Consider the following 27,851-nt stretch of genomic DNA (forward strand, 5'->3'; position numbering starts at 1 on the left):
AACGTGGCGATGCCCATTATCATCGAAGATTTACACCTACTACCTTAAACCTCAATGCCTAAGACTTGGTCACATCTGGATATGCCTGGAACATCTCCGAGATGCTCGTGTGCAAATGCAATTCACCAAAGATTTGATCAATGGCATCTCCTGATTTGCTCCAATGTTCGTCTTTGAGAATCAGACCTAAGATGGCAGGTGCATCTCTGAAATGCACAGATTCTTCTCAGATTTGCTGCACTCAGATCTTTGTGAATCAGACCTAAGATGGCAGGTGCATCTCTGAAATGCACAGATTCTTCTCAGATTTGCTGCACTCAGATCTTTGAGAATCAGACCTTATCTGTCACGCGAAGAATTTTAAAAAGGATTTTCAAAAGATTTTGAATCGGCTATTCTATGATATTTGTGCTACCAATGTATTTCAGTGAACTGCGTGAATTCTAAAATATAACTAAAAGACCCCTGACTGAGTTTAAAGAATTATTGATTGAAACTGCATGATAGTGAACGCCCCTCTGCATTTGTAATTCCCTGAGGCAGGATGCTCTGTTGGTGCTGTTTCCGGGTGGGCCTAAACAACAGCACCAGGAAGAAGATCATTTAATGTACTCCGAGGCGTGATTGAATTTACTGTCATTCTGTTTGGCCACACAAATGCCCCATTCCTTTTCACAGGCTAGTGGATGAGCGCTCCCAGGAGACCGAAGTCTGTAGGTTACCTTACCTTGATAAAATAGCCATGCAGTTTCTGGGGCGCGGAGGTCAAATGGGACATTTGTAGGACAATCTCAACTGCATTTGCTTGTGAGTTGTGGCACCGAAGGTAGAGGCATGCCAGCTTGCCGCGGGGGAGGTGACTTGCCTGGCTCGTGTTGCTGGGGATGGTGAAGCTGTGACCAGGCCAAAGGTTGGGTTCATTATGGACTGGCCATAGTTGGAGTGGGTCCCTGTATTCGGAGCTACTGGATTACTTTGAGACATTGTAACCCATGTATGCTCCAGTTAATTCCCTGGCCCTTCCCCACTCTAATCTCCTTAACAAGTGGGAAGACCACATGAATGTCGCACAGAGGTGCCTACCAAGCCGATACCGGTTTCTCCTAGAGGAAAGGATGGGTGCATGATGATGTCACATGGTGCGCCTCTTGAAGGTGCGCAGGGAGCGCTTCCTTAGAAATTGTTGATGCTCGATTTCAATTCGCCAGTGGATAATGTTTCGACAAGATCTTCCTAAAATCCCAGAAGCATCTGTTGCATTTTCAAGCCCGAAAGGCCCACAACCCAACTGCCTCTGGTTAGAAAACTAAATCATTTGCCACTGTACTCACATAAGGCCTCAGTGTTTCTTTGGCTCCCATAGCATTAGGATCTTTTTTTATGTCTTCCAGTCCATGCGGCGCACCAACCGGGGAACCGTCGGGGGATACTTCTTGGCTGGAAGAAACATGGTGTGGTGGCCGGTAAGGATCTGAGGTAGCTGGGGTCATGTAAATGGGCCTTTGTCCCAGGCAATTTTTTGCAAGTTCTACAGTATGTTTGGTAGAGGGGCATCAGCACTACACAAATAGCCTTCAGCTGCCCAGCACAACATATACAGTCGGAAGATGGCCATGTGCTACGCAATATTCGTCAACTGTTAGAGTCGCTATTTTACCAAGAGTACCATGGGATCCTTGCTGGATGTGTCTATTTCCACCTTCCTCAGGGCTGATCCCTGGCTGTCTGATAATGGAGAAGTACTAATTATACCCCCTGCCCAGAACACCCTCTGCTCTTCCTGAAGAAGGCTGTTCCAGAATCCTAGCCATTACTTGATGGGTGCCATCTGTCACATCCCTCCAAGATCCCTCTCTTCCACAGAGAGAGTTTTCTGTGCCCAACCACAGTCTCCTGTAATCTACAGTGGGGTAGCGATATCTTTCAACAGCCTGCCTACACTTTCTCTCGGCATACAAAGACATTGCAATTATGGTCTCTCTTTTTTCCAGGTTGGTGCCTCACTGTTTGCGAGTAACATTGGCAGCGGACACTTTGTTGGCCTGGCGGGAACTGGAGCTGCCAGTGGATTGGCCGTTGCAGGGTTTGAGTGGAATGTATGAGCAGCTATTTACTGTTGTAACGGGCCCTTCATCTTCAGCCTCCACCTTCAACCCTCAATCAAGCTCATGCACTCGTTGTCAATTCTTTCCAGATCTGAACCTATTGTTTCCCGCACTATACGCTTGTCTTGCTTGGCTAGCATTTATGCTCTGTTAACCCCTTCTGTCACTCATCAACTCCTTCTTTATTTTGTCACATTTTATCACCCTTACATCACCCCCTCTTATCTTTTGCTGGCTCTGCCATTAAACCCTGTTCTTCTTCCCACCTGCAGGCGCTGTTTGTGGTTCTGCTCCTTGGTTGGATCTTCGTCCCTGTTTATCTCACGGCTGGGGTAAGGCTTGCATACCGGAAAGGAGGTTTTAGAAATATGGACTCATACCCGAGGAGTCTCTTGCCCCAGTGCTGCTTTGGACTGGGGATTCATCATCTGTGGTGGTGCTCTCGGGCGGGAGGGAAGCCCAATGGGTTCCTCCTGGTGCAGACCAGCTGACAGTCGTTCATGAACTCCAGATCCTGGTCTACATAGAAGGCTGCTTTTAATCTTAGACACGAACTTCTCGGTGAAGAGGGATAATCCTGTACCTCATAACATGGTTTGTCTCCAAGGCGTGTGAAATCAGATCATTTTGGTGGATGTTCCCACTTAAGCTAGATGGGCAGTTTCCTGGGAGGGTGATGAAGGTTTGCTGGACCAGGGAGCCCACTTACATCTCAGCAGGGCCTGGGCCTTTCCATGGTGGTTGAAGCTTTCCAAAAATGGGTGAGTTGAGAAGTACGGCTTAATTACAGGATAACTTGTGATCAAGAGTGTTCGTTTCAGGCTACAGTTCAACACTTGATATGATATGATATGATATGGTATTTGTAACGCGCCTATACACAAGTGTTTCAAGGCGCGACGAGGCAGGGAGGGAGGGAAACAAGGGGAAGACAGACAAACGATCCTACTAGGCCAGGTGTCATTCAGATCGCGCAAGTGCAGAGGTAAGGGGAAAAGGAGAAAGTGCAGGGGGAGGGGGTGGGGGGGAAGTGCAGTACAAGGTAAGTAGCGTAATAAAATAATAAATAATAAATAAAAAGGGCCAGCTGGTGGCAAGTGCGAGGTAAGTGCAGAACAAGTGCTGAGAAGTGCTGGGAAGGGGGGCTGTAGGGATACAGTGACAGTCCCACAGTGCAGGGGGAGCTAGGGAGGCAGTGAAAGTGGAGAGTGGCTGGGCCCTGGACCGAGGTCGCTGAGAGTGGCCCAGATGCAGGTTTAGTGCAGAATTCAGTGGGGAGTTAAGCAGGTTTAGCAGGGGAGAGGGAGAGAGAAGGCAGAAGCGAAGAGGAAGGTTTTGAGGTACTTCCGGAACCGGAGATGGTTCTCCTCAAGTTTCAGGGAGGCAGGAAGGCTGTTCCAGAGGGAGGCCCCTGCTGCGGAGAGAGATCTACCCCCAGCTCGTTGCTTCGAGAAGCGGCTGACCATGAGGGAGTTGGAGACGGATGAGCGAAGGGCTCGTGAAGGAAGATATTTAGGAAGAGAGAGTTGAAGGTATTTAGGCCCCAGGCCCCAGAAGGACTTGTGGACAATGCAGAGGGTTTTGAACTTGCCCTTGAAAAGCCTCTTGCATGGATTGGAGACTATTGAATTCTAACATAACTATTTGATCCCTGGAGCCCAATCAGGCATTGCCGTCCACCCCAACACCCTATACCTGCGCGGATAAAGAAAGGGGATCATTCCATCGATATCAATTTATGCTCTTTCTCTCTTTCGAGTAACGTAGAAAGTAAGAACTATAACAAAGTTCCAGTCTTCAGCAGGTGGCATCACCTGAGAAACTAACTATGAAGAAGCCAGTGAAGCATTTAAACCCACAGTACTCTCTGAATTGGAAGGGGACAGATACATCAGTTCTGTAAAGAGGTGCCATTTTGTGGCCTGGATGATGGGACCTGGAAGACCATGGGGGCCATGAGTCACCACCCGTGCAATGATGTAGGCCACATAGGAGCTAGAGGTAGGGCCCTCCGGGTTCCCCAGTCCATCACCAACCTTAAGAACATTACATACCAGTTGGAACCAGTAGACCCCAGGGTACAGTAGGGATAGAATAGTTGGTCCCAAGTTTCCAGGAGAGGGACATCTGATATAAAGCATGCGTAGACAGACACCAGCAAACATACAATACCCTGGGAGGGGTGTGCCACCTAGGTTCCCCCTGAAGAAACTCCCCATTGACCTCAGGAAGAACCCCTAAAGATCGAACTCATGTGGTAACACCCACTAGCAGAACCAAGTAATTGAACCATAGCCACAGACAAACTATTTCCCATGTGCATGTTTTTTTAAATATCTGCCCCAAAGTTGTACTATCAATCATATGATCCCAGAGTGCCTAGGCTGTGTAGGTGTTTTACATGGGTGGCCACTGTCGATGGTGGGCATAATTACTTGTGAAACCAGTGGCAGAGACTTTGATAGCAAACTTATTATAGTATCCCCCGCTGATTGAGCAACAAGTATGGGTTCCCGCAGACTCACAGCACCAAGTGTTCAGCATTGTTTTGACAGAGAAACTTTTCAAGTGACACGTGTTGCTAACACTGGGCTCCATGAGCCTCCGTGAGTCAAGGGGGCTGCCGCACCTGAGCGCAATGTAACCTTACCATTAGAACACCAAGAGGTGTGAGGCCAAACCACAGCAATGACAGAAGAGACTAGAGAAGCAAGATGGCAGCTGGCCCTAATGGGAGCTCAGACCGCAGATCTGCACGTGACTATGGAGGGGAGTTCAAATCAGCTTCCGCTTCCAACACAAAGAACCAATGCACCGGCTCTACTCAGAGTGGGAAACATCTGATCCCAGTTCTGCTCCCAGTCTGCAATGGTGAGTGCAGGGGTTGGAAGGTGGAAAGTGAGTGTGAGAAAGTTCTGGAAAATCAGCGTAGCAAGGAGGGGGCTGGGCAGAATTGAGGCGTCAAGCAGGAGGAGGGAGAGCAGAGGTGGAGGAGTACGGGTTGGAGGAGGATGGGCAGGAAGAGAGGAGTTTTGAGCGACCATGAGAAGACAGGGAGGCAAACAGAGAAATAAAGAACAGAGGAGGTTGGGAGGGACCAGGAGTTGCAAGAGAAGACGCTTGAGGAGGATGTGGAAAGAGAGTGGGAGAGAGGGAAAGAAGGCAGTTGACTGAAAACAGGAGAGGCTGGAGATGGAGAAGGGGGGATCAGGGAACTGAGAGAGGCAAAGAGGGAGAGAGATATCAAAGGAGAAGGTTTTGAAAGATAAGGAGGGGCTAGCGCAGAAAGAGAGGGAGTTGAAGGAGCTGAAGAGAGTAGAGGAGAAGAGCCTAACAGGGGAGGTGGAGGAGAGCAGTTGCATAGCGAGGAGGAGAGAGGCAGTAGGAAAAGTAAATAGAGAAGTCCCAACCACGTGACTGAGATGAAATCCAAGAAGGGAGCTGAAGAGGACCCAAACATTTCCCTCATCAAGGAGGAGAGAGTGGGGAAAAGGAAGAAAGGGGAGAGAGCACTGGAGGTCAGGAGAAGGATGACATGGCCCTGACCCGGGACACCCAATTGGCAGTGCACTTACTCTGTTCCAGTGCCGGCAGAGACTATGGCTGAGTCTGCCAACAGAACCAAAGGGTCTGTACTTTTGGCACTCTGGGATCCTAAAAGGTCTGCTCCAGCATCTTCAAGGCCTGGAGGTGAACAACAGCCCAGGTGCCCCACAAATCCAATCCAGCTGAGCGTTTTCCTCAGGAGAGCAACCTCCTGACAATGGCAGCGCAAGCACAAGCAATCACCCAAGGCAAGAAGGAGGGCTCCAGGCATATCAATCCCCAAAGACTGTCTGTGACTTTAATTGACAAGTGGTTGGCGATGCTGAGAGGGAGACAGGGATGGACTGACGGACTCAATCCTTAAGAAAGCTAAACTTTTCTCATGATAAGCTTCTATGAGTTTCTTATCACCTTATTACACTTTGGCCTTTGCGTTCTCTGATGATCTTGTGCACAACTGGAGTAATTAGTGCTAAACTGTCAAATTCTTTTAAAACGTTATAAGGTTCTTGGTGTTATTGGTATTATTGGGCGGCAAATAACTTCTGACTTTGTGCTGATACAATGCCAAGGCTACCACAGATTTCTCCGAGATAATTTCAGTTTTAGCTGCTAGATCATCTGAAGTTTTGCATAATGCAGTTCTCCTCTTTCCTGCCTGACACAACACTTCCTCCACTTAGATCCAACCATCTATCTTGTAGCCAGAACCGATTTTGTTCTGAGCCTTGATACCACCCTGTTCCCTCTCATGGGAGCTTTGCACTCTAGAAGTTCCCAGGTCCACCCCCTTTTCCTGAGGGAAACACACTGCATAGCCCCATAAATAGGAATGAGGCAGCGTCCATCTTAAGTGCAGCTCTCTTTCCCCTACTAAATGCCAAGATTCTAAAATGGCTCTCATAGCAAGGAACATAGAGTGAAGATATTTATTTATTGGGTATTAGTAATGCGCCTATACAGCAAATGGTGTTTCAATGCGCCACAAGACTAAAGGGGCGAGGGGGGGTGGACAGGGATGAAGAATAACAAAAACGGTCCTACTAGACTTTGTCTCATTCGGATTGTGCATGTGCAGTAACAAGAAGTGCAGGGGAGTGGAATTTGTTAATGCTAAAATGGGAAGGGAAGAGTCGAGAGCCTCCAAGTGTTGGGGGTGATAGAAGGGGAAGAGGGCCCCTGGGATAGGCGAATGATATGGGGCGTCTAGGTGGTCAAGTGCCAGGGGAAACAGGGAGTGTAGGCAATGAGGGTCCACATTCTAAGTGCGATGACGGGACAGGATCGGGCTCAGTAGGGGTGTAGGCCCCGCCAGGCTAGTACAGGGGGAGGGAGCCCGGTAGGGTAAGTGCAGGTTTGGATCGGTGGTTAGGGGAGAACAAAGGGCTGGGGTAGAATGGGCAAGGAGGGCGTGGTGCCCCGTGTGACTCAGAAGGAACCAGGCCGCCAGTCAAAATGTGGGAGAGGGGGACATTAGCTGGGGAGGGGGAGAGGGAAGAAAGAAGAGAAAAGGAGGGTCTTGAGAAGCTTCCGGAACTTAAGGAGATCCGCTCAAGCCACACAGACAGACACATCGAGAACAGGGCACACACAATGCTATTCATCTCTAGCCACTTTCTTTAACAAAGGTTTGGGGGATAGCAGACAAAGGGAATATGCTGGGGAAACTTTAGATGGTGTATTGGCATTGCATTGAGCTCTCTCAACAGAAACACAAGAGAACCCCTCAAAGGTTCATTCACAGATGTTCTGCGTGTCTCTTTTCTGCAGGTCATCACTATGCCCCAGTACCTCAAGAAACGATTTGGGGGCAGACGGATCCGCCTCTACCTGACTGTCCTCTCCCTCTTTCTTTACATCTTCACCAAGATCTCGGTACGTCAACGTCGCCCTGTCCTGTTGTGAGGCGCGCAAGAGCCTCTGCGTGGGCGCACTGAGTAAGGGTGCCTGAGCAATGTAGGCGGGTGGTGTGGAATCACTGGAGGAATGGGGCAAGAGCTTGTGGTGGTTGGTATAAGAGTCTGGTGTAGTGTAGGAGCGCTGGAGGGTGGAGTAGTAATGCATGAGGATTGTGTAGAAGTTCTGAAGGCTGGCGACAATCTAAGAGCGCTGAGGGATGGCGTAGAGATATTGTGGGAGAGCACAAGTGCTGTTTTCTATGAGTAACTTCTTCAGGTCGCTACAATAACTCATCCTTTCTGGTTTCTCCTGCAGGTTGACATGTTTTCCGGTGCAGTATTTATCAGGGAGGCCCTGGGTTGGAATATTTATGTTTCTGTCATTGCACTGCTGGGAATTACAACAATCTACACTGTGACAGGTACTTGGTGCCTTTAGCCCACGAACACCTATTGCTGTCCTCATAACTGAAGACACCTCAGGTATGTGGACAGGTACCTCACCCAGTCCCATACAGTCCAGACAGGTACCTCACTCAGGTACCTCACCCAGTCCTATACATACATAAATGTATGTATAGGACTGGGTGGCTGGGGTGCAGGCCTATTGGAGCCTTTACTGACTTCAACTCTATGGCCCAATGCTTCGAGGGACAGGGCCTGTCTGGCCTTATATTGGTTCATGCCTAGGAGGGCTGGATCCTCTGTCTGGTCTGATGCCTCGAAGAAACACTTTGGTTGGACCCTGGATTCCTTACATCAGCATTATGGAAAAGACTGGTCAGGTCTGGGGGTCCTTTCTTCTGGCTCATTAGCATGTCAGACATCATAGGAGACCTCGATTGGATGACCGACGCAATTCCTGCATTTCTATGGTTCATGCCTGCGGGAAACAGGCTAGGTGGATTGCCTGCATCCGTATACGATCTAGATAACCCCCCCCCCCACACCCCCTTTCTGTATCAGAATGGGGGATGTCTGGTAGGTGGAATATGGGTGTATGCTGTGTAATGTTTTTGCAGTTGCTTCTGTTGAAGTGTTGTCGCACAGTCAAATACGGGTTTATAATGGGGTGGAATGGTATGCAGGTTTTGTGTTTGCGTATTTTGAGGTGGAATGTGGGTTTCTGGCAGGTTGTGGGTTTGAGTACGGTGCCCATTGTTTATGTGAATTTGTTGTGATCTATGATACGGGTTTGTAGTAGGCCAGGTTGCTGTGGACCGTGCTTGAGGTAGGATGCACGTTTCTGGTGAGCTGTGGGCTTCTGGTGGACTGTGACTTCTCCCAGAGTGCCTTTTCTATATGGACCCATATTACCTCTCTTTTTTCCCTAGGGGGTCTGGCTGCTCTGATGTACACAGACACTGTTCAGACGTTCATCATCATCGCAGGAGCCTTCATCCTGATGGGCTATTGTAAGTTCCTTTGCCTCCACAATCTCCACACTGCCCCCTCCCAGCCCTCTCCAATGGTTCCTGTTTCCTGTCCTCCTGATATGACAATTCCCGAACGCCCCATTGAGATATAAAAAGAGGCCTGGTAGTTGTTAAGTGAAGGGGTAAATGGTTGGATGTATTTATTTATTTATTTGTTTATTTATTTAATACATTTATATAGCGCCCCTAACCCTTAGGCATCCGGGCGCTTGTGTTTAAGAATGCAGTTACATTGCAGAAACTTGATCATACAGTTACATTGCTGATTAAAAGTATAGTATCTATACATGCTTGTTCAGTTGCAGTGCCACAAGTGATTACAGTTACATTTCAAGCTTAGTCCATTTCCTTACTGGGTTGTGTGCCAGATTCCCCCTATGACCTTTTGTATCTGATGCAGCAGACACGCGCCACACCATTCTATATGCATCTCGGTGCTATAGATAAATGCACCAAGTTGGCCTCACCTACACAAAGGGTTTGCTTTTTAAGCCAACTTAAATGATTTAGAGTACTAGGGAGAGCATCGGGTCCCGTAGCATGGACTCAACTTCCGGAAGGGTGGTGACTTAGCGTTGTCAGCCAGAACCAAGGTAGACCAGCATTCATCGACACTAGTTACCGCCATAAGGGACATTTCTAGGACTTGGCTATAATCTGAGATCAGGCTCTAGAGTAAGGAGGAGTCTGGATGTAAGGAGTGTTGCAGTAGGATGGCTTCCTGGGAGATCCTGCAAAGCCGCGGGCAGAATCTGAATGATCACATTTGTGCTCTGTGGCCTCAGCGCCCCCTTACATATTGTAGATCAGCGGCCATGAGTTCACGTAAACACAGAACTAGCACTTACATGCATACCACTCTCCCACATCCCACTATGCACACACAGGCAGCCAGACACGCACAAAAGCACACACAGACTCATTCTGAGAAGCCGCACACACCCAAACACTCTTGAAATACCTGCTCCACCTAAAGACGCACGTTCGTCCAGCTAGTGGCACATCTGTCCGTGCTCTCAAGAGGGGAACCTCTGTCGGATTCATGGGAATCCATGGCAGAATGGCTGCCAGGCACTCCTGGATCCTCTTTGTCCATCTGTGATTGAGGGCCCCATCATTAGACACCTTGCCAAGGAGTTCTCACTTGCCCAGGGAAGGGGCGACGGCCACAAGGATGTGAAAGTAAACCATGTGAAGGGGTTTCCTAGGTGTAGCAGAACCCCCGGCTTCTGGGTGATCTGAGGAGCTCCTCACTAGACACTGACCACCTTTCCTCTACTCAGCCTTCCATGCAGTCGGGGGATATGAAGGTCTCTTCGAGAAGTACATGAATGCAACCCCCGCCAACCACACATCCTTAGATCCACTCTACAACATCTCGGATGCCTGTTACAGACCCCGGGAGGACGCCTTCAACCTTCTACGAGACCCCGTGACTGGCGACCTGCCCTGGCCTGCCTTGTTGATTGGGCTGACCATCGTCTCCTGCTGGTATTGGTGCAGTGATCAGGTGAGAGGCCCCAGTGTACACTTTAACCTTCGCAAGCCCCTCTCTGTCCTGTACATCCTTTTCACCCTTTGCTTCCTTTCTAACTCCAAGACTACGCGTGGAGATGCTGACCCATAGACCTGCACCTCAAGCATCAAAGAAATTCACACAATCACCCATTAAGCTGTTGGTTCCTCAGAGCCAGCATATGCTTTTCCTAGGCTGACACTGGCCTGAAGTGCAATAGGTCCATGCCGCAGTACAGGCCCACCATCCTACTGTGGTTCTATATGTTCGGTCATAGTGGACCAGTTTGAGGAGTTACTTCACTGTGCAATTTGTAGTTTCGACCAGTGTTACTGTTCAAACATAATTTGGAATGCTCAATAAGCAACATATTTGATCATGAAACTACTCAGGCAATCTGTCACAGAAGGAACGGTTGCCATTACTGACTTTGGACCACGTTTTCTTTAGTGCATGAATGAATTATGTGTCCTAGTTCGACCCTGGCTTTTCCTACTCTGGCACACTTTAGCTTTAGTTCAAACTAGGATATTTGGTTTAGTAGCAACTGGCTTGCAAATTAAAACAAAAGTAAAGCTTCTGTGCAAAGCAGGGGGTATCTGTTAGCATCACCCTGAAAAACTGATCTTACTGACAGTAGACCGGCCAATGGAGAGTTTAAAGAAAATACTGTTTGTTATGAACACATAATGACTGCACACTACAGGTAGATATTTTGGTTGTTATGTTATGTTATTTAAATTGCCAGAGTGAGTTATTCCCATGCCATAGTCTCTTGCAACTGAAGCACTGCTCTAGTGATGACTGTTTGTCTACTTGTTGGAGTCAGGGTCACTGGGCAAATTCAAGATCGTGAGTTCCAACGACTGCTGCCTGAACTCTCTAAGAGTGACTCCCACTTTGGAATTCATGAAAAGGAAAGACCTTTAATAAAGGGCCTCAGAAAATATCAAAGTCCTTACCACTGTCCACCTGGGAAGGGTAAAACCATTACAGTTCTCGATCAATAGGAATCCTGGCAGAGCCTGTCTGCCGGCGGCCATGATTGCTATCGGATGACAAAGGGCCTGCAGTTCTGAGCGGATAGTTTGGCAGGTACGAGAGCGCTATGGGTGGCATCAAGGAATGCAGGTGAATCCTCTGGTCCAGCCATGATGGAGGTTCTGTTAGTACAGAAGCAGATGATGATGCTATGCAACGGTGACCCAGACCATTGCCTGGACCTGCTAGTGGAAGATGTCAGTGAAGGAGAGGAGGAAAGGCACCACAGCGTACCAGCACTGGATCCAGGGTCAAATGAATGACTTTATCTGCACAGGTGAGTAGGTAACAACACAGCTCGGATGCACGTCTGGTACTCAGGCGGAAGTTGCTGTTCCTTCTACTAGTCCCAGGCTCATACAGTAGCAGGGCCGGCTGTCCCAGATTGGCCAGTCTCCTTTGACAGTGTGGTCTCTTTTTTGACAAACTGCCAGGAGAACCAAGGTGTGGTAGTGGAGAAGAGAGATCTACACGTCTGGTACTCAGGCGGAATTTGCTGTTCCTTCTACTGGTCCCAGGCTCATACAGTAGCAGGGCCGGCTGTCCCAGATTGGCCAGTCTCCTTTGACAGTGTGGTCTCTTTTTTGACAAACTGCCAGGAGAACCAAGGCGTGGTAGTGGAGAAGAGAGTTCTAAGCTATCACTGCTGAGGAGATGAGCACCATACTGGGGCATCGCCGGCAGATCATTCTAGAGGAAGTTTACCAAGGTCCATCAGATCTTCCCTATCGGATATGATATGATATGATATGATAGGTTCTTTATAACGCGCTTAATACCCAGAGGTTTCTAAGCACGGACCCGGGGATCGTTCCTGTGTTGCTCCGTGTCGTCTTGCTTCCAAGGCGAAGACATTGCCCCTGAGCTATCCTCCCGAGAGTCTTCTGGAGCTTCCTGTGCTCCTTATACTTCAGCATGTCACTTCATCAGCAACCCATTCAAAGACAGGTGCCAAGTACTTTAAGTCCTTACGGAGAATAACAGAGGAGATGGTTTAACTATGTGTTATATGGTGTGATTTTATTGTCTTATCTCTAAAATGGCTATGCCACGAAATGTTTGCTTGTCATTTGGCCATTTTGTACTTTGGCCCTCTTCCTGACGTCTCGGGTCCAGAATTGCCATGAATGGAAACAAAGCTCCTGCTTTCCTGGGCAAAGAGGTGGCCTCAGTGTGTGGCCGGATGTGGGGGCTGAGTCTGTCTGAGCCAAAGTGTGTCTGTTGCAGTACAGATGTGCTGCCAGAGGCTGCTCATGATTGGACACCCCCTGCCAGTTTGAATGGTGCAAGTCCTTACCATTGATAGACCTAGTAGAGCCCGCTGAAGACCCAAGGACGAAGCTGCAGCTGACCATCATTGCCTCCAGCCAAGTCCCAGTGAAATCCTGTTCCTCTGTCCTGATCTAAACAATGCCCCTGTTGGTGCTTGAATCCCGAGACCAGTGGGAACAATCTGTCCCAACTCTGCTGCCGTCACCATTCTGCGTGGATCCTTGGAACTTCGTGGGTCCTCATCTTGACACCTGCACTTGCAGCTTCAACCTCCCTGTATGAAGAGAAGCCATGCAGAGCCTGCTCCTGTTTTCGCACCACGAGGATTGCCTGTCACCACCTGACTTTGATGGCTCCTGCTGCGACCCATCTTCATCCTGTCGTGGAGTATTCCTGAGGTCGCCTGGTCTGCAGTGGAGTTAATTCTGTCTGCAAAGGGTGCTCAAAAGGTGTTCAGCTATCCAGTCTTCAGAACTGTATCGCCGGAGCCTGAAACTGCAGAATAGCCGGACCCAATCCTGAAGCCGAAAGTGACCTCTCAACTCCTGGACCTCCCTCGACTGGATACAGCATATAAGTAAGTGGCCCCAGCGGATTCAGGAACCCTTGAAGAGGTTGCTGATACAATCTGAGTCTGGGGATGAGTTTGCATACCTATTCCTGCCCCTCCCATGCCATATGGTAGGGTTGTATTGGTATGAAGTCCTAACCCTATCTCTCCCTTGCCTGACTAAGATCAGTGGTGGTCTGGTCAAGGATTCCTCCTTTGGGCTTTCCTTAGAGTGGTGGGATTGGGAAATGAACTTGTAAGAACTTGATTTACCTCTGTATTCTCCTTCTGGACCATTTACTCTGAACCGTTGGCTTTGGCAACTCTTGTTTGTGAATCACATAGTAAACCCCTCCCCCCTGCAAGGTACATATTGTGAACCGTGTGACTTTTGTGGAATAGGGCTCATTAGTTAGCAGGGTTAGACATATTAAGAACTAGGAACCTTATTTTAGCTTTACCTGTGGAAGTTCCACCCAATTTACTTACCTGTCTATAGTGGTTCTAAATGACTGTTTGCTCTAGTTTTACCACACACCATTATTTACACCGTTGCCCTTGATTTTGCATGACTGTTGCTAAAGGTAAAGTGTTGGTGTGCTGTTAGAAGAAACCCCCACTAGTGAATATATAATCATATGTATATGATATTAGTTGTCTGACAACACTTACCTGGAGTTTTCATTGCTTAGAGGGTGTTTTAAATAATTGTATATTTTTGTACTCTTCTGTCTTATGTAAATTATTGGAGCGCTGTGTGTGTGTGTCATTGTAGCCCTAGACCACTCTCACACTCCTCCTGAGTCTAAGCCTTACTGCTCTGCTACTCTGCCTTCACTGGATTTGTCTGGACATCTGTTTCTTTCCTGTTAAACATAATAGGTGGGCCTCGCAGAATCCACCTCAGGGTAGATTCTGAAAATCCATCTGAACAGTGATGATGGGAGTTAAAGATCTCAGGCCCCAGTCAGAGGGGTGAATTATTTCAAGCATGCATCATGCTGGCCATTTAGACTGGAAGGCCTATTTCTACGGTGCTCCTTTAATTGCACAGGTTGTGTGGGTTCCACCATGAAAGTCAAACAGTAGCAGCCACTCTCCAGATATGGTCATGGTGGGATGCAAGAGATTGGACAGCTCAGAGACCATGCAGAAAATAATGTAGAACATTCTGGGGCCACCTGGATTTTTGGAGGGGTGGTTGCATATCCATCACCCCTAGTTGCAGAGATGTACGCAAAACATAGTACTACTGCCATCAATGAGGTAGCTTCACAATGCCAACCAGGAAGTACACCTGCCTCCAGCAAATGTAATGGTGTTGCCCGATCCGGTAAGGAGAACAACAGTAGCCACAATGCTTGGTGAGAGGATGTTTGTGGTTCAGCCACCAAATGGTTATGATGTGCCTTTATAATGACAGACAATGCGTAAAAAGTATTGATTATAGTTTGAATGACATTTAATAGAAAGTTTTTATAATTTATTTTTTTAGATGAAAACCTATCTGATGCCAGACAATGCTTGCTCAAAACATGTTATGGGGGAAGAGTTGAGGAGCATGTGATCATACTAAGTATGTTTCAAGAAAAATTGTCAATAATGGAAAAGAACATTAAGCCCACAGCAAATTCATTTATTCATCTGTGGATTATTGAGTTAGGTATCAAAAGGCGGCAAGCAATTTATTTTTCTACTCACAACTTTGATTAAGCACACACAGTGGAAGACTCACAGTGATCAATAGTGAACACAGTGTCAGGCGCATAGAGAATAGTGTAGAGACAAACACAAATACTGAGGCGTGCACAGGGACACACCCAAGCACTTTGATTGACTTACACCGTGACAAAAATGCCATTGACCACTAGTGATATAATGTAGGAGTAGGGTCTGGCCCAACTTTTACTCTGATGTTTATTCGACAATGTTTCCTACTGTGATTCTTAAAATGGCACAGGATGGCTGGTTCGGAATTTCCTTTTGACTGCATGTGTGCATTTTGATCTGCAATGGGTGCATGACTTAGGTCATGCACCCACTGGAAGGGTGCAGAAGTAGGAGACTGAAACATGGATGGCATTTTGTTGGTTATAGACTTTTATTAATAACCAAAGGAAAAGGAAAATCCCAACTATCCCTATTTCTAAAAGAGGTTTCCCTGCCTCAAATAAACTAAGGATTCTGTCAGGAGGCCTTGTCAAAAGTAAATGGGCCACCATCCTCTTAGAAACCTATTTCCTCCCCTTACATTCTAGATCTACTAAGAACAACAGGATGATCTTCTCAGTGCAGAAGGATGGCTCTCTCTCCCTGGACGATTCCTCCACCTCCAGTTATAGGAAAAATAAAATGTTCTTTGTCAAAGGCAGAGCATCAAAATAAAGTCTCAAAAGGTTCTTTGGACTGACTCTCCACCAGGGTACAAAGAAAATAAAGACTTCACAATGTTCAAAGGCTCCTGCGTGAATACTTTCGTTCCCGGGTCTTTCTCAGGTTTCTTAGGATGTCAAGAGAATGACTTCTTCTCTTGGTGGTTTTGTAGAATGTTCACAAAACCCCAGGGTGTATGATTCACTTGCTCTTTTCTCAGACTTCTTATAGTGCTAAGAGATTGACTGCCTTCTGTGAGGAATCCAATGATGTCATCCACTCCTTGCGCACAAGTTTAGAGCAGAGGGCAATGCAAAGGTCAGGTTACTTGACAGAAACCAGAACGCTTCTCTTGATTTTTATCTACATGGATGTAATTACAAGGCATGGAAAAAAGCTTCTGAAACAGAATTTTTTTCTCTGAAGCCTTTCAAAAAAATAAACGATACACCGTGAAAAAAGGAATGGTTTCTTTACATTCATCTTCTGCTATGTTGTGTGAAAATGCTCATCGAGCAAACAGAAGCACTGTGCATATTTACTTTCCTAGCATTTTAGGATTGTATAATTAATAAGATGGAAAACTAAGTTGCAATTGAGAATTAATCTTTTGTAACAAATTATGCTTTTTTTCCAGTGAAAGCAAATCAGTATTGCACAATTGTATTTTTCAGAGTTCCTGTGCTGTATGCTAAATCATGCATAGGCAGACCATGTATACACTTATAATTTACTTAATACTCTAATTATTTATTTTTTTTTTATTTATTTTTTTTTTTTTATTGATATAGTTGAAATATACAACTTTTCAATATAAATGAATTGGGGTATAAAAACTTTTTTAAAAAAGGAAGGGATAAAAGAAAAGAAATAAGCATAACCAAACAAACATAAATTATATATGACAAGTATATGTGCATATCTTTTTAACGAGGGGTCACACCTTCTGAAGACACTATTTTTTTTTTGTTTAATACTATGTTAATCATATTGTTATTCTGGTTGAATTTGTTCAAGCTTCAGTTCCTTTAGAAAGGCCATTGCCCCAATTGACACAGCTGTTGATATCCCAGAGTATATGGTTCTCCATAGTACGTCAGATGTAGTGACCCTAAATGGTTCAGTTAGATGTTTAAAATATTTGACGCGAGAATGTAGAAGGAATTCACATTCGGTAAGTAGATGTCTCAATGTTTCAGTGATTTCTTGTTGTTGACAAAATCTGCAGAACGCTTGCTCTTTATTGATGAGATTGCGACGGGCCAACACCTGTCTCGTTGGCCATAAATTGAGTCTTAGCCGTAATAGCTCATTCCGATATTTGATAGATGGAGATTTAATTAGATAGCGTTCTGGATACGAGTGCTTCTTATGTGTGAAGGTTGTCGGATCATAATCACGATACTTGGTGCATTTGTCTCTGGTGATATTCCAATCCATTCCAAATAATCTTGTTTTGATGTGATCTGGATTTTGAAGTAAACTAGATAGAGAGACATCAAGCAACGCCAACGTATCAATGACTAAGTTTCGCCATTTTTTTATGAAGCTATCTTTTGAGCCAAAGATATAGTTAGACAGTATTCCCAAGACCGTTGTATCTTTCCATGCCAATAAGCATTTCCGGAATAACGCTATTATTAGCCATATGTATCTAAAGTGTAAGGAAATAAGTCCCAATTCATGTCTAATGAGGGCTAGTGGTGTTGATGATGGCAGCTGGAGAACACTGCGCCAGTACTTTGATTCTAAGGAATTCCAAAATTTGTCAGACATGACCGGTCTTGATTCTGATGAATATAACAAAATTGGTGAGACTTTTTGATTGTAGAATGATAGGACCGGGGCCAGAGTGAACTTTCCGTATTTCCTTAGAATTATTTTCGATTGCTGAATAAAAGTAATCACCTTATCATGTTGTTGTTGTTTGTATGTCATGGCTTGATCTTTGGAGAATATTTGGGCACCCAGATAGGTGTAATGGCTTACTATTTTGAGATTTTCTCCCTCGATATTCCAATTGAACGTTGTTCTAGATGATTTGCGAGTGCCGTTGAAGATTATCACCTTAGTTTTCTCGCGGTTGATGCTTAGATGGTTGTTATTAGTGTAATTGATGATTGCATCGAAAGACTTTTGAAGCCCCTTCGGTGTTTTAGACATAATCACCAAATCATCCGCATACATCAGGAAAGGAATGGCATTGTTCTTCAATTTTGGAGGATCAATAAAGATGTTTTCAAAGGACTGGCCAACATCAGACATAAAAAAATTAAAAAGGGCTGATGCTAGGGTGCAACCTTGTCTTACTCCACGAAATGTTTTGATTGGTTGAGATAGTTTTCCCTCATGTGTAAGACGAATTTGTATTGAATTATTTGTATGCAAGTCTTCTATAAGATGTATAATATAACTTGGACATTTTGATCGAATTAGTTAATTATTAAACAGTGTGTAAAATGATGAGTATGTGCGGTCTAGTTTACATCCATTCAACCTTGCAGTTCATGGGGTGCATTACTATAAATGGTCAGTGGCAGCAGTATCTTTGCTCAAGGCTGAGTGATTGTCATTACACCAATCACAGGTTTTATAGCCTCTCAAATCGTCAAGACTACAGTTAAAGCATCCAAATCCTGACTCTCCTGGAGGCGCAAGCGCTGTTAAAAAATAAACAAATTAAAGTTACATTTTTAATTGAAATAGAAATAGAAACTCAGCACAACCTGTCCCTGTGATAATCCAGATAGGTATTTAACTTTATGTAGCGCTTCATACATGGTGCGTCCAACGTATAGGCACTGTGATTATTATACCTCAGTCGATACTCAGTTTACCGACCTCAGAAGGATGTTTGCCAGTAAGATAGCTTAGCCGGTTCAGGGCTCGTTGCTGTGATCTGTAGGTTGAAGGTTCGAATCCCGACAAGGCCAACTCAGCCTTTCGAGGTCGATAAAGGAGTGCCAACTTCGGTTTGGTGATAATTGTGATCGATATGTTCTATGTACAGCGCTTTGCCAAAAGCGCTATATAAATAACCATTTGACCATGAGATTAGGTATACAATTTATCATGGAGTACTTGCCTCTCTGCACTGTTGTTATCATAACATTGGCATACCATTAGGTAGTAATAGCTCCAGGAAATGAGGACTTTTATCAAACATCAAAAGACAATTTTGCTATCAAACAGCAAAACACACAATGCAATTCATGTTTGCTTCACTATGTAATTAACTAGGTTTTTGTGTTTTCATCATTTAAATATATACAGGAGATATCAAATGGCCAGACCTTCAAGAAATAATGAAAGTTGTATTCTGTCACAATGCAGAAAGTTGGATGTCACATACATTTTACTCTCTTGCAAAGGAGAAAAGTCATTTTTACTCTCTTGAAATCACATTTACTCTCAAAGTTTAAAATAGGGAGTAAAATACTCCCACCTCGAAATCTTATCTGGAGCACTGCCGGCAGTGATCTCCCCTCATGTAGCCAGGGGACAGCAGCCACTACCTGATCCTGACCCTAGGGGCAGCTATGTGAGGGAGGATCACATGGGGGGAAACAACCTCCAGGAAAGTGACATGTCATCATCGGATAAGACATGGTATTCCCATTTTTCTTCTACGGATATCCCACCCATACCTAATGGCCTAATGGCATATTGTTACACCTCCCCTCATCCTCCTAGGAAAAGTGTTGAAAACCTTTTCACCAGATCTGTATACAAACCATTAAAAACCGACTTGCGTTTGAAAATAAACAAGAACGTTTACCCAAACTCCATATGCAACTCATCAAGGATGGACTTCCATTCCAATAATCACGAGAATACTGGGACGAGGAAGAGGGATTGAAGATCACCCAAGGCCAAGAGCACAAGCCGCGCTCTAGTTGTTACAAGCACTTGCCTGCAGTGGGAAAATATAAACGGCTGATGCAGTTGACCAAAGAGAGCTGCTGGCTGGAGAAGACTGCATCTCTTGGAAGCGACCGAGAGACCGAGGGACTAGAAGGCATTCCGTGGAGCCAACAGGCTCGTCAATAAGGAGAAGGGAAGAGGTCTGTGATGAAGAACACGCTACAGGGATGCCAGAAGGTGGGAGAAGACGTCTGGGCGTTTGCCGGTGTTAAGAGGTTGCTTCTACCTTACCGGAACTCGGGAAGATGCCACGGAGCCCAGCAGGGACCACGAAGAGCAGAGAAGCCGAGAAACAGAAGGGGCAAATAGGACGCCAAACGCTTGCTGCCGGTTTACCACAGGAGGGATGAAATACGCCGGGAAGAACCAGTGAGTCCACGGATAGGAAGCGGGAACAAAACAGCCTTTGAAAGAATACGTGCAAGTGAACATTGTTATAAAAGGGGAAAAGTAATCAGAACAAGAGGCTTACAACCATGTGAGTGTATGCAATATGCATGTGAAAGAAGTCCAAGAAGAATAGTGTAACAGGCACATATGAAACGAGAAAAAGCTAATTTAAGAGGCTTTCAATATTGGAAACGTGCACAGAGTCCACATAAGAGAGCCTTGGCAGGACAGTAAATCAGGCAATTTGAAGGTGTGTTTGAAGGTGCAAGAAAGTGCATATATAGCAAAAGCCCTGGCAGGAGAGTATACCAGGCAAATGCAAGTTGTAAGAGAGTTCATGAAAGAAAGCTCCTGGCATGAGAGTATACCAAGTGGATGTTAATTGTGAACATGTGTCTTTATGTGAAGATGAATAAAGTGTAAAAAGAAATTGGCTCAAAGAAATCCTGATTAGAGTACATCAGGAAAAAGCAGAGGAAATATATTAAAGGTGAAAAGAAACCTGACTGGAGAGTACACCAGGTATCCTAACACGACTAAGTCCAAGAGTTAAGTTGTTTTGTGCGCCAGTCGTGTTGATGCTCAAGAGACTGATAATCCTGAATGGAAACCAGAGTGGAGAGAAATCAAGGGGAAGGGAATCACCCTCTGGAGCAAGGATCTCTATCCTTTGGAACTTTTCGTGTTGGAGTTACGCATTTTCTTTTTGAACATTTATATATCACCCAAGGCCAAAGACATTTCCCCTTTTCACTTTAGAATTGTTTTGTTAGAATGTGAGGGTTAGAATAGATATTTGCACACATGCTGTTTTGTTTTGGACATTCTGACCACTGACAGGTCCTTAGTTTTGGTTTAAGTGGGGAAACTCCTCTAGTGCAGGGTCAGAAAGGCATTTTCCCAAACCCCTTTTATTTTAATAAAATACTTTAACCACAGATATGAACCCCTTGTGTCCAGGTTTCATTCCTGACTCCTCACACTTCTCTTGGCTGTTTTCAAAGTGTTTATAACACACCAGGGGGTAGGACTCCCTTCCCCTGGTTTCAGAATTCCTTTCACCACCAATCTGGTTTTCCATTCTTACAATGCTTCCAAAACTGTGTCGAGGGTAATTCTTCATTTCCCTCGTTTTTCTCTTGGACTCACAGTCAACCTGAGTTCCTTCGCTGTCAGGCACTGTGACTATCAAGATTGATGAAGATACTTCAGTGGGTACGTGTCCCAGACTTGCATTCACAATCCACCTTGTATACTCTCTTGCCAGGTACTATTATTATGAGGATCAGCAAAGATGCCTTATGGGTGCAGGACCCGGACTCGCAAATAAAGTCCACCTGGTATACTCGCCTGCCCGGTACTGTGACTAAAATAATTATTCTGAAGGCGTTGACAATTCACTTAGTATACTCTCCTGCCAAGTACTATTATTATGAGGATTAACAAAGATGCTCTTATTGGTGCAGGACCCAGACACACACATATAGTTCCCCTGGTATACTCTCCTACCAGGTACTGTGACTATGATGATTAGTCAAGAGGCTATGAGTGCCTTAGTGGGTGTGGGTCCCAGACTCACACTTTCTTCTCTCACCGTTCAGTCCACTCGGTTTACTAGTCTGCAAGTTACTGAGACTATGATGATTGACGTGGATGCTTTCATAACTTCTTATATACGCAGGGTTGGGGTCCCATACCTGTGACTCTTATTTCTCTCCTATTTCCCAGGTTTTACACCATTGCCTTGGGCTACTTTCACCTACCCTCGCACTCAGCGGCCCCCTTCTGCTTTCGGCAGCCTAGTAAGGTAAACATCCTTCTGGTGATTGTGCTTCATGCTCAGCATGTTCACCATCCTAATGGGGCACTAGGAGCTGCTTCCTCCTCCTTCGTGGAGCGGTCTCCCGACACCTGACCCTACTTGTGGTGGCATGCTCCCTTCGTGGCGTCGCCATCTGCTTTCTCTCCAGTGCTTCCTTCTCTGGACTCCTGGTTCCTCCAGGGAGGGCTCGACATTAGTCGGAGTACTTCCTCAGTTCAGATAAACCGATCAAGTCCATATTGGCTAGACTGCTCACTTTGGTTCTGCGCGGTAATCCTTAGTATTTGACACCTCCTCCTCGTCCCAGTACTAAATGAATCAAGCTCCCAAGAGCTAACAGAGTTCATCCTCTACTTGGTTTTAGGAAGGGGAACTCTATTCAGGTAATCCTTGCTCTTCTTCTTCCCAGTACTTCCCATACTGGAAGTATAAGAGAAACACATGGGAACAGTGGGAATCGTAATGGTATGGGTTAGTGAGGAAGGTGGGCTAGGGTAAGGTGGGTTGTGGGGATACCATTTCCTTGCCAGGTCATCACTAATCCCATAGGGGGCTTCCCTCCTGATGAGATCCACCTGCTAAGTACCGCCCCCAGGGGGACTATCGGGTAGCAGCCTCACCTGCCTTGCCTCATGGGAAGGGGCTCCCACTAGGGGAGAAGTAATGACATCTGAGGATTCATCACACCAATTAGGCTATGTGTGATGGTGTCCCCTCTCTTTCTTGGGCTTCTAGTGGGGTGGCTAAAAGGGGTGGGGAACCGCCAAGCTAGTGGGTGAGGGCTCCGGGGATTTATATGAGATGGACCTGCTGGTCACCCTCACATAGTCCCTGACATTTGACAGGCAAATACACAACCAAAATGCTACTGGCTATATAAGAGATGCACCATAGTCTGGAGGGATCAGCGGCTCCCCGATGCAGCCTGCCCGCATCCTGCAAAGCAATACCCATGGACCAAAAAGCCATGTTTGGTGACAACATAATTTTAGCTGGTAGCACCTGCAAACACTCATCATGCAAAGGGAATCAGGCATGCCTGTTTCCAGATGCAGACCAGGAATTTAAAGCTGCAGTCTGCATGCTGATGGAAGAAAACTTGAATGCAATATACAGACCTAATCCAGGAATCATGGAGGCAATTTGAAATCCCCACAGAATCAGACCATCCAGTTGCTGTCCCATTCTCAAAGTCCAACCAGTGGGAGGCCACAAGAAATGTAAGCACTGGCTCAGTAAAAGAGAGTAGGAGTTCAAAGGATGAAGTTGTGGCTCAGTGTTTGGAGTGAATTGTTGATTCAGGAAGGGGATGGTGGTGGGTAAGCTTGGAGAGAGACAGGGAAGAAAGGAAGTGGGTGTAAACAAGAAGGAGGGGAAGAAGCTTCAGGAGGTGGTAGAAGAGAAACATCAGGAGGTGGTTGGAGAAACATCAGGAAGTGGTTGAGAAAGAGATCAGGAAGTGGTAGGAGAGACAGATCAGGAGGTGATTGAAGAAGAACAGCAGCAGCTGTTGGGAGAGACCCATCAGGACCTGTTAGAGAAATATCAGGGTGCGGTTGTGAAATAGATCAGGATGTGGTAGTAGAAGAAGACAAGGAGGCAGTGGAATGTATTACCTACTAGGGAAATCCAATTGCGGAGATTCTTAATTCTGGCAGACTCAGCTGGCTGCAGGTCCTGTACGGAGAAACCAGAATCTCTAAAACATCTTGTGGTTGAGTGCGCCCCATTACAGGGCCTGGGAGCGAAGTACTGGGACCCCTAGCAGTAAATTTAACTATGCTTGACGATGATCTTATGATCTTATATGGAAGCGCTGTCTTGAAATCCTCAATATTTGTGAAGGACTGGCTCTTTCGGGTTTCATTAAATCACTTAATCTCTAGATCTGTAAGTATTTGGAATCTATGTACTGGCATGTATTGTACTTCGATGGAGAGGTGTGAAACAAATGCACACTTGATTTTTGTTTTGGCATTTTATTGGTTTTAATGTTTTTTATTGTCTTTGCTATTGCAGCTATTTACTGTATACTGTGTGTATATATATATATATATATTGTGAATACTTTTTCTTCTATTATGTTATGATCTTCTTATATGTATTTCTTAGATTGCTTTTTTTTTCTTTTCATCATATGAAACTATATGAAATATCTATATCTTATTGTGTTGCTGATTTAATTATTTGTAAAGGTTTGAAATAAACCAATTGCAATAAAAGTAAAAGGAGGCAGTAGAAGAGAAACATTGGGAGGTGGTTTGGAGAAGAGATCAAGAAGTGTTTGGAGAATGATGTCAGGAGGTGGCATGAGGAGGACACCTAGAGAAAGTTGGGAGCCAAGCAAAGAAACAAAGGGCTAACTAGTAGGTTGTAGTCAGTGAGAGCAGGAAGGAAGGGGAATACATGCTTAGCCCAAGGCAACTGATATTGGGGAGGCACGGATCTGAAGGATTCCAACCTATGGTGGAGGGAGGAACGAGGACGTGGATTGGCATTCAGGATGGCGATATCCAGGACAGGAGTGGAGAGTACTCAGAATCCCAGGAGAGTAATATGACAAGGCTCTCTTCATCTCCTCTGTGAAACCTATAATAAGCAAAAACAGTTGGCTTTGGGCTAAAGTCAACAAGAACCTCCTCCTGTTTCTGCAACTTTGGAGAAAGACACAACAGTGGCTACAAAAAAGGTCAGGAGAATGGAGATGGTCGTATTTCACTAGCAGCCGTGGTGAAGCCAAAGGACCTTTGAAGCACCTCACAGGCTGTGAGTGATGAGAAGGTGCCCTGAAAACCACTCAAACTTATAAGGAGACAATGGGGAGTAGGAACCGTGTTTTCCTTTTTCTCTGAAGCTAGAACTTGGGACTGAGAAGGCTGTACTCCAGTACAAGAGAAAGTAAGTCTGAATGGGGTAGGGAAGGAAAAACCATCCAGACATTGCCGAGGGAAAACAATTTGTGGTTGAGACTTATTTAGTCCAGAAGAAATTATTTGAAAGACCTTGTGGGGAGAAGTCAGTGAGGTCAGCCTGAGAAGATACGAGGAGAGAGAAAGCTATTGGAGTTTTTCCCCAGTTCCTGAGTTATTTGCTTTCTGTGTACAACTTACATTCAAACATAAGGTTTAGTCTGGACTGTTGATACATGACCCTGATGTCACACATCCAAGCAGTACACTGTAGTTAAATCTATACTGAACACTGGTTATAGGGATTTATTTATAATTCCTGGTTCTAATTCATTCAAGGTTGGTTGAATATACATAAGGACAGTTGTAAATACTGAGGAGCCATGTCACATAACCATGGCAACTGCAGCATCTCTTTCAAGCACAGCATGGAAAGTCGGGTTAACTAGTGATGGGAGAACTGCAGTAAAAAGGGGAGGCTACCAATTGACCTTCTATCATGCGTGACTTCTCCTTTCAGTTCTGGCTTTTTTTGCTAATAGCATTTTTCACTTTGGGATTTCTAGACCATTATGAAAACACATTATGAAAACATATAACCTCCTCTAAGTCCCAGAATCCAAAGTTATTTAGGCTGAGAAAACCGGACTACCTGAATAGTCTGCAGACGCAACATGGGTCCATTTGGCAGGTGCCTTGTCTGGGCTCCTGGGTAGTCACTAATATGCAATTACTGCGGAAAGGTAACATGTTTGTAGGCTTGGTTATATGGGTGCAGGAAGAGTGTAAATGGTAGCTGCAAGCAAAGAGGCCTGACGAAATTTGATGTCCAAGAAACGAAAGAGAAATGTCTTGATAATGGAAGCCTAGATGGGGCATTAAAAAGATCTGTGTGAGATAGCACAGTGTATTAAAGTACTTATTTCAGAGGTCTGTGTGCAAGATGTTGGCCAAAGGCTTGCACCTGCTCATCGTCGCTTCTGCCTTTCGTTCTTCAGAGGGTGATCCACTACACTGGGTAATAATTTGCTTGCCGTGAACATCGCGCAGATACTATTAATATCAGACTTCTCTGCAGTGCTTCCTGGGAGATTCCTCCTGCTTCTCAGTGCTGTAATAATAGTTGTGATTGTTACACAGTTTGATGCTACTCCTTTTATTAACCTCAAAAGGCTAAAGGGCTGAGTAGGCCCTGCCAGGATTCAGACTGGCAGGTTGGCCCCATGTCAGAAGCGAGTGCTTAACTTGTCGAATATTCTCCGAGACACTAGATTCTAGTGATCTAAGAGTATAGAAAATGTGTGTTAAATAAATATGAGGCACACAGGGCTTTAGATAAGATTCTGAAGAGGGATCATTTTACTCCCTGTTTTTTTTTTTTTGGGCATACAATGATTTTTAGTGGGGCAAGCAATTCTCATTCCCAATGGGAACCAAATTTAGGCATGTAAAAATCAGTTTTAAATCTAAATCCATGCTTCCCTGCCCATAGTAATTGATGCAACTTAAAAGATAGACTTTTATCTCTCCAGATCAAGCAGAAATAATAATCAAGCTCCTTCCTGGGGTACTGCTCTGTTGGTACCACTGATGAGATTGCATCCATGCAGCTGTGTGCGCGGAAGCTGGAAGCAGGTTCCTATGTGTACGTTGTTTCCTATGTGTTTTGGGTGTGTTTGTACTCCCTATTCTATTTTGCTGGGTGTATTTGCCTGTTTTTAAGGCGCAAAAGTGGCTGGTGAGTCGCTTATCTGTAGGGCTGGATGCACGTATATAATGTAATCATTTATTTATTAATGTGTTTTAGCTAATTCAAACTTTTCACATTATAAACAAAATAAAATATCACTATAACATTAAATACATGTACAAAAGCATACCTTGTTACATATGATCAAATACCAAATACTAATAATGTTTCGTTTTCAAACATACCCACAGTGTTATTAGCGACTTAGCTCAAAAACAGGTCCAGTTCTTTCTGACATTTAACGACTCAAAGTAGGTATCTCTAAAAAACCCATAAAAAATAAGTTTAGTTTAATATTTCATTAATTCCCATCAGATGTTCCTTCCTTAGACAATTTCAAAGAGACTTCCACCAAATTCTATAAAGTGCCATGTGCAAGGATTTAGATGAGGTGTTTAAGCAGCGTATCCAAAAGACAGGATCCTTAATAGCGTCAAGATTGTGCAAATGGGAACCCAAATTTTTAATGTATAATGGTCCCAACTTTAGGCATTCGGTCAAAACGTGCTTTGCTGACTCAACTTGCTACCAATGACTACAAATTCTACAGACTCTTTCAAGCACAGGTAGCTTCAACACAGGGCCAAGAGTAGCCAAGACTGGCAGACGATTCCACGGCAGCAGCCGTATGAACCTTCGCAGTTCCTTAGATGGACACAAGGTAAGGTAGGCCTGTGGCTTCTTAAACGTGTAGTTCATAGTGGTCACAAACCCATATGATTTAAGGATAGAGAGGTGGTCAAAATGACAACCTCAATCCCACATTTCTAGCTTCCTTGTGAAGCTTATTTTAATAATATGGTAGCTCTCACTCCAATCAGGTTGCCAGCCCATGTTATCAAAGACTTGATTGATTTGGGTCACATGGGCCACCCTATCCCTTGCTTCCATCTCTTTCCCAACAGAATACAATACTTGCCTATTGTGTGAGGTCTTAGCCTTTATAAAAAAAAAGAATACTTGTTTTAGAGTCGCCAGAGATCTTAATGAAATCAACCCCAGTTCTAATCGGATGGTTGCCATGGGATAACAAGGTGGCACACAAGGTGGCAGGTCCAGTAACTTTCTCCAATAAGAGCTTTCAGTTTTTTCCAACCTTTCCCAATTGCTTTTGGTTAGGCCTTCCAACCCATAGATCACCACAGGAGTGAAACATTGACAATACAGCATTCTCGCACCCACCAGTGCGAAACCTCCAGTTCTCCTTACATGATGCGAAATCAGAGCAGTTAACTTTGTAGCCCTTCTTGTTCATTCTCTAATACATTCAAGGTAGCCCCCCTGGGGCTCAATTATAATACCCAAGTATTTATATTGGT

The 27,851-nt window shown here is 45.1% G+C and overlaps 1 protein-coding gene across 3 annotated transcripts in view; it reads left to right on the forward strand.

Moving 5' to 3' along the window:
- The window catches only part of SLC5A2 (solute carrier family 5 member 2), a 168,252-nt gene that overhangs the window by 70,796 nt on the left and 69,605 nt on the right, over positions 1-27,851 (forward strand). For all 3 annotated transcript variants that reach the window (XM_069651605.1, XM_069651603.1, XM_069651604.1), the window contains exons 2-8: positions 1,392-1,463; positions 1,992-2,096; positions 2,378-2,437; positions 7,422-7,526; positions 7,866-7,971; positions 8,884-8,964; positions 10,269-10,495. In XM_069651605.1, the coding sequence (XP_069507706.1) occupies positions 1,392-1,463; positions 1,992-2,096; positions 2,378-2,437; positions 7,422-7,526; positions 7,866-7,971; positions 8,884-8,964; positions 10,269-10,495 (756 nt within the window). The remainder of the gene's footprint in view (positions 1-1,391; positions 1,464-1,991; positions 2,097-2,377; positions 2,438-7,421; positions 7,527-7,865; positions 7,972-8,883; positions 8,965-10,268; positions 10,496-27,851) is intronic.

This window comes from Ambystoma mexicanum, chromosome 3p (genome assembly GCF_040938575.1).
Source record: "Ambystoma mexicanum isolate Mex_15411 chromosome 3p, UKY_AmexF1_1, whole genome shotgun sequence".
Taxonomy (NCBI): Eukaryota; Metazoa; Chordata; class Amphibia; order Caudata; family Ambystomatidae; genus Ambystoma; species Ambystoma mexicanum.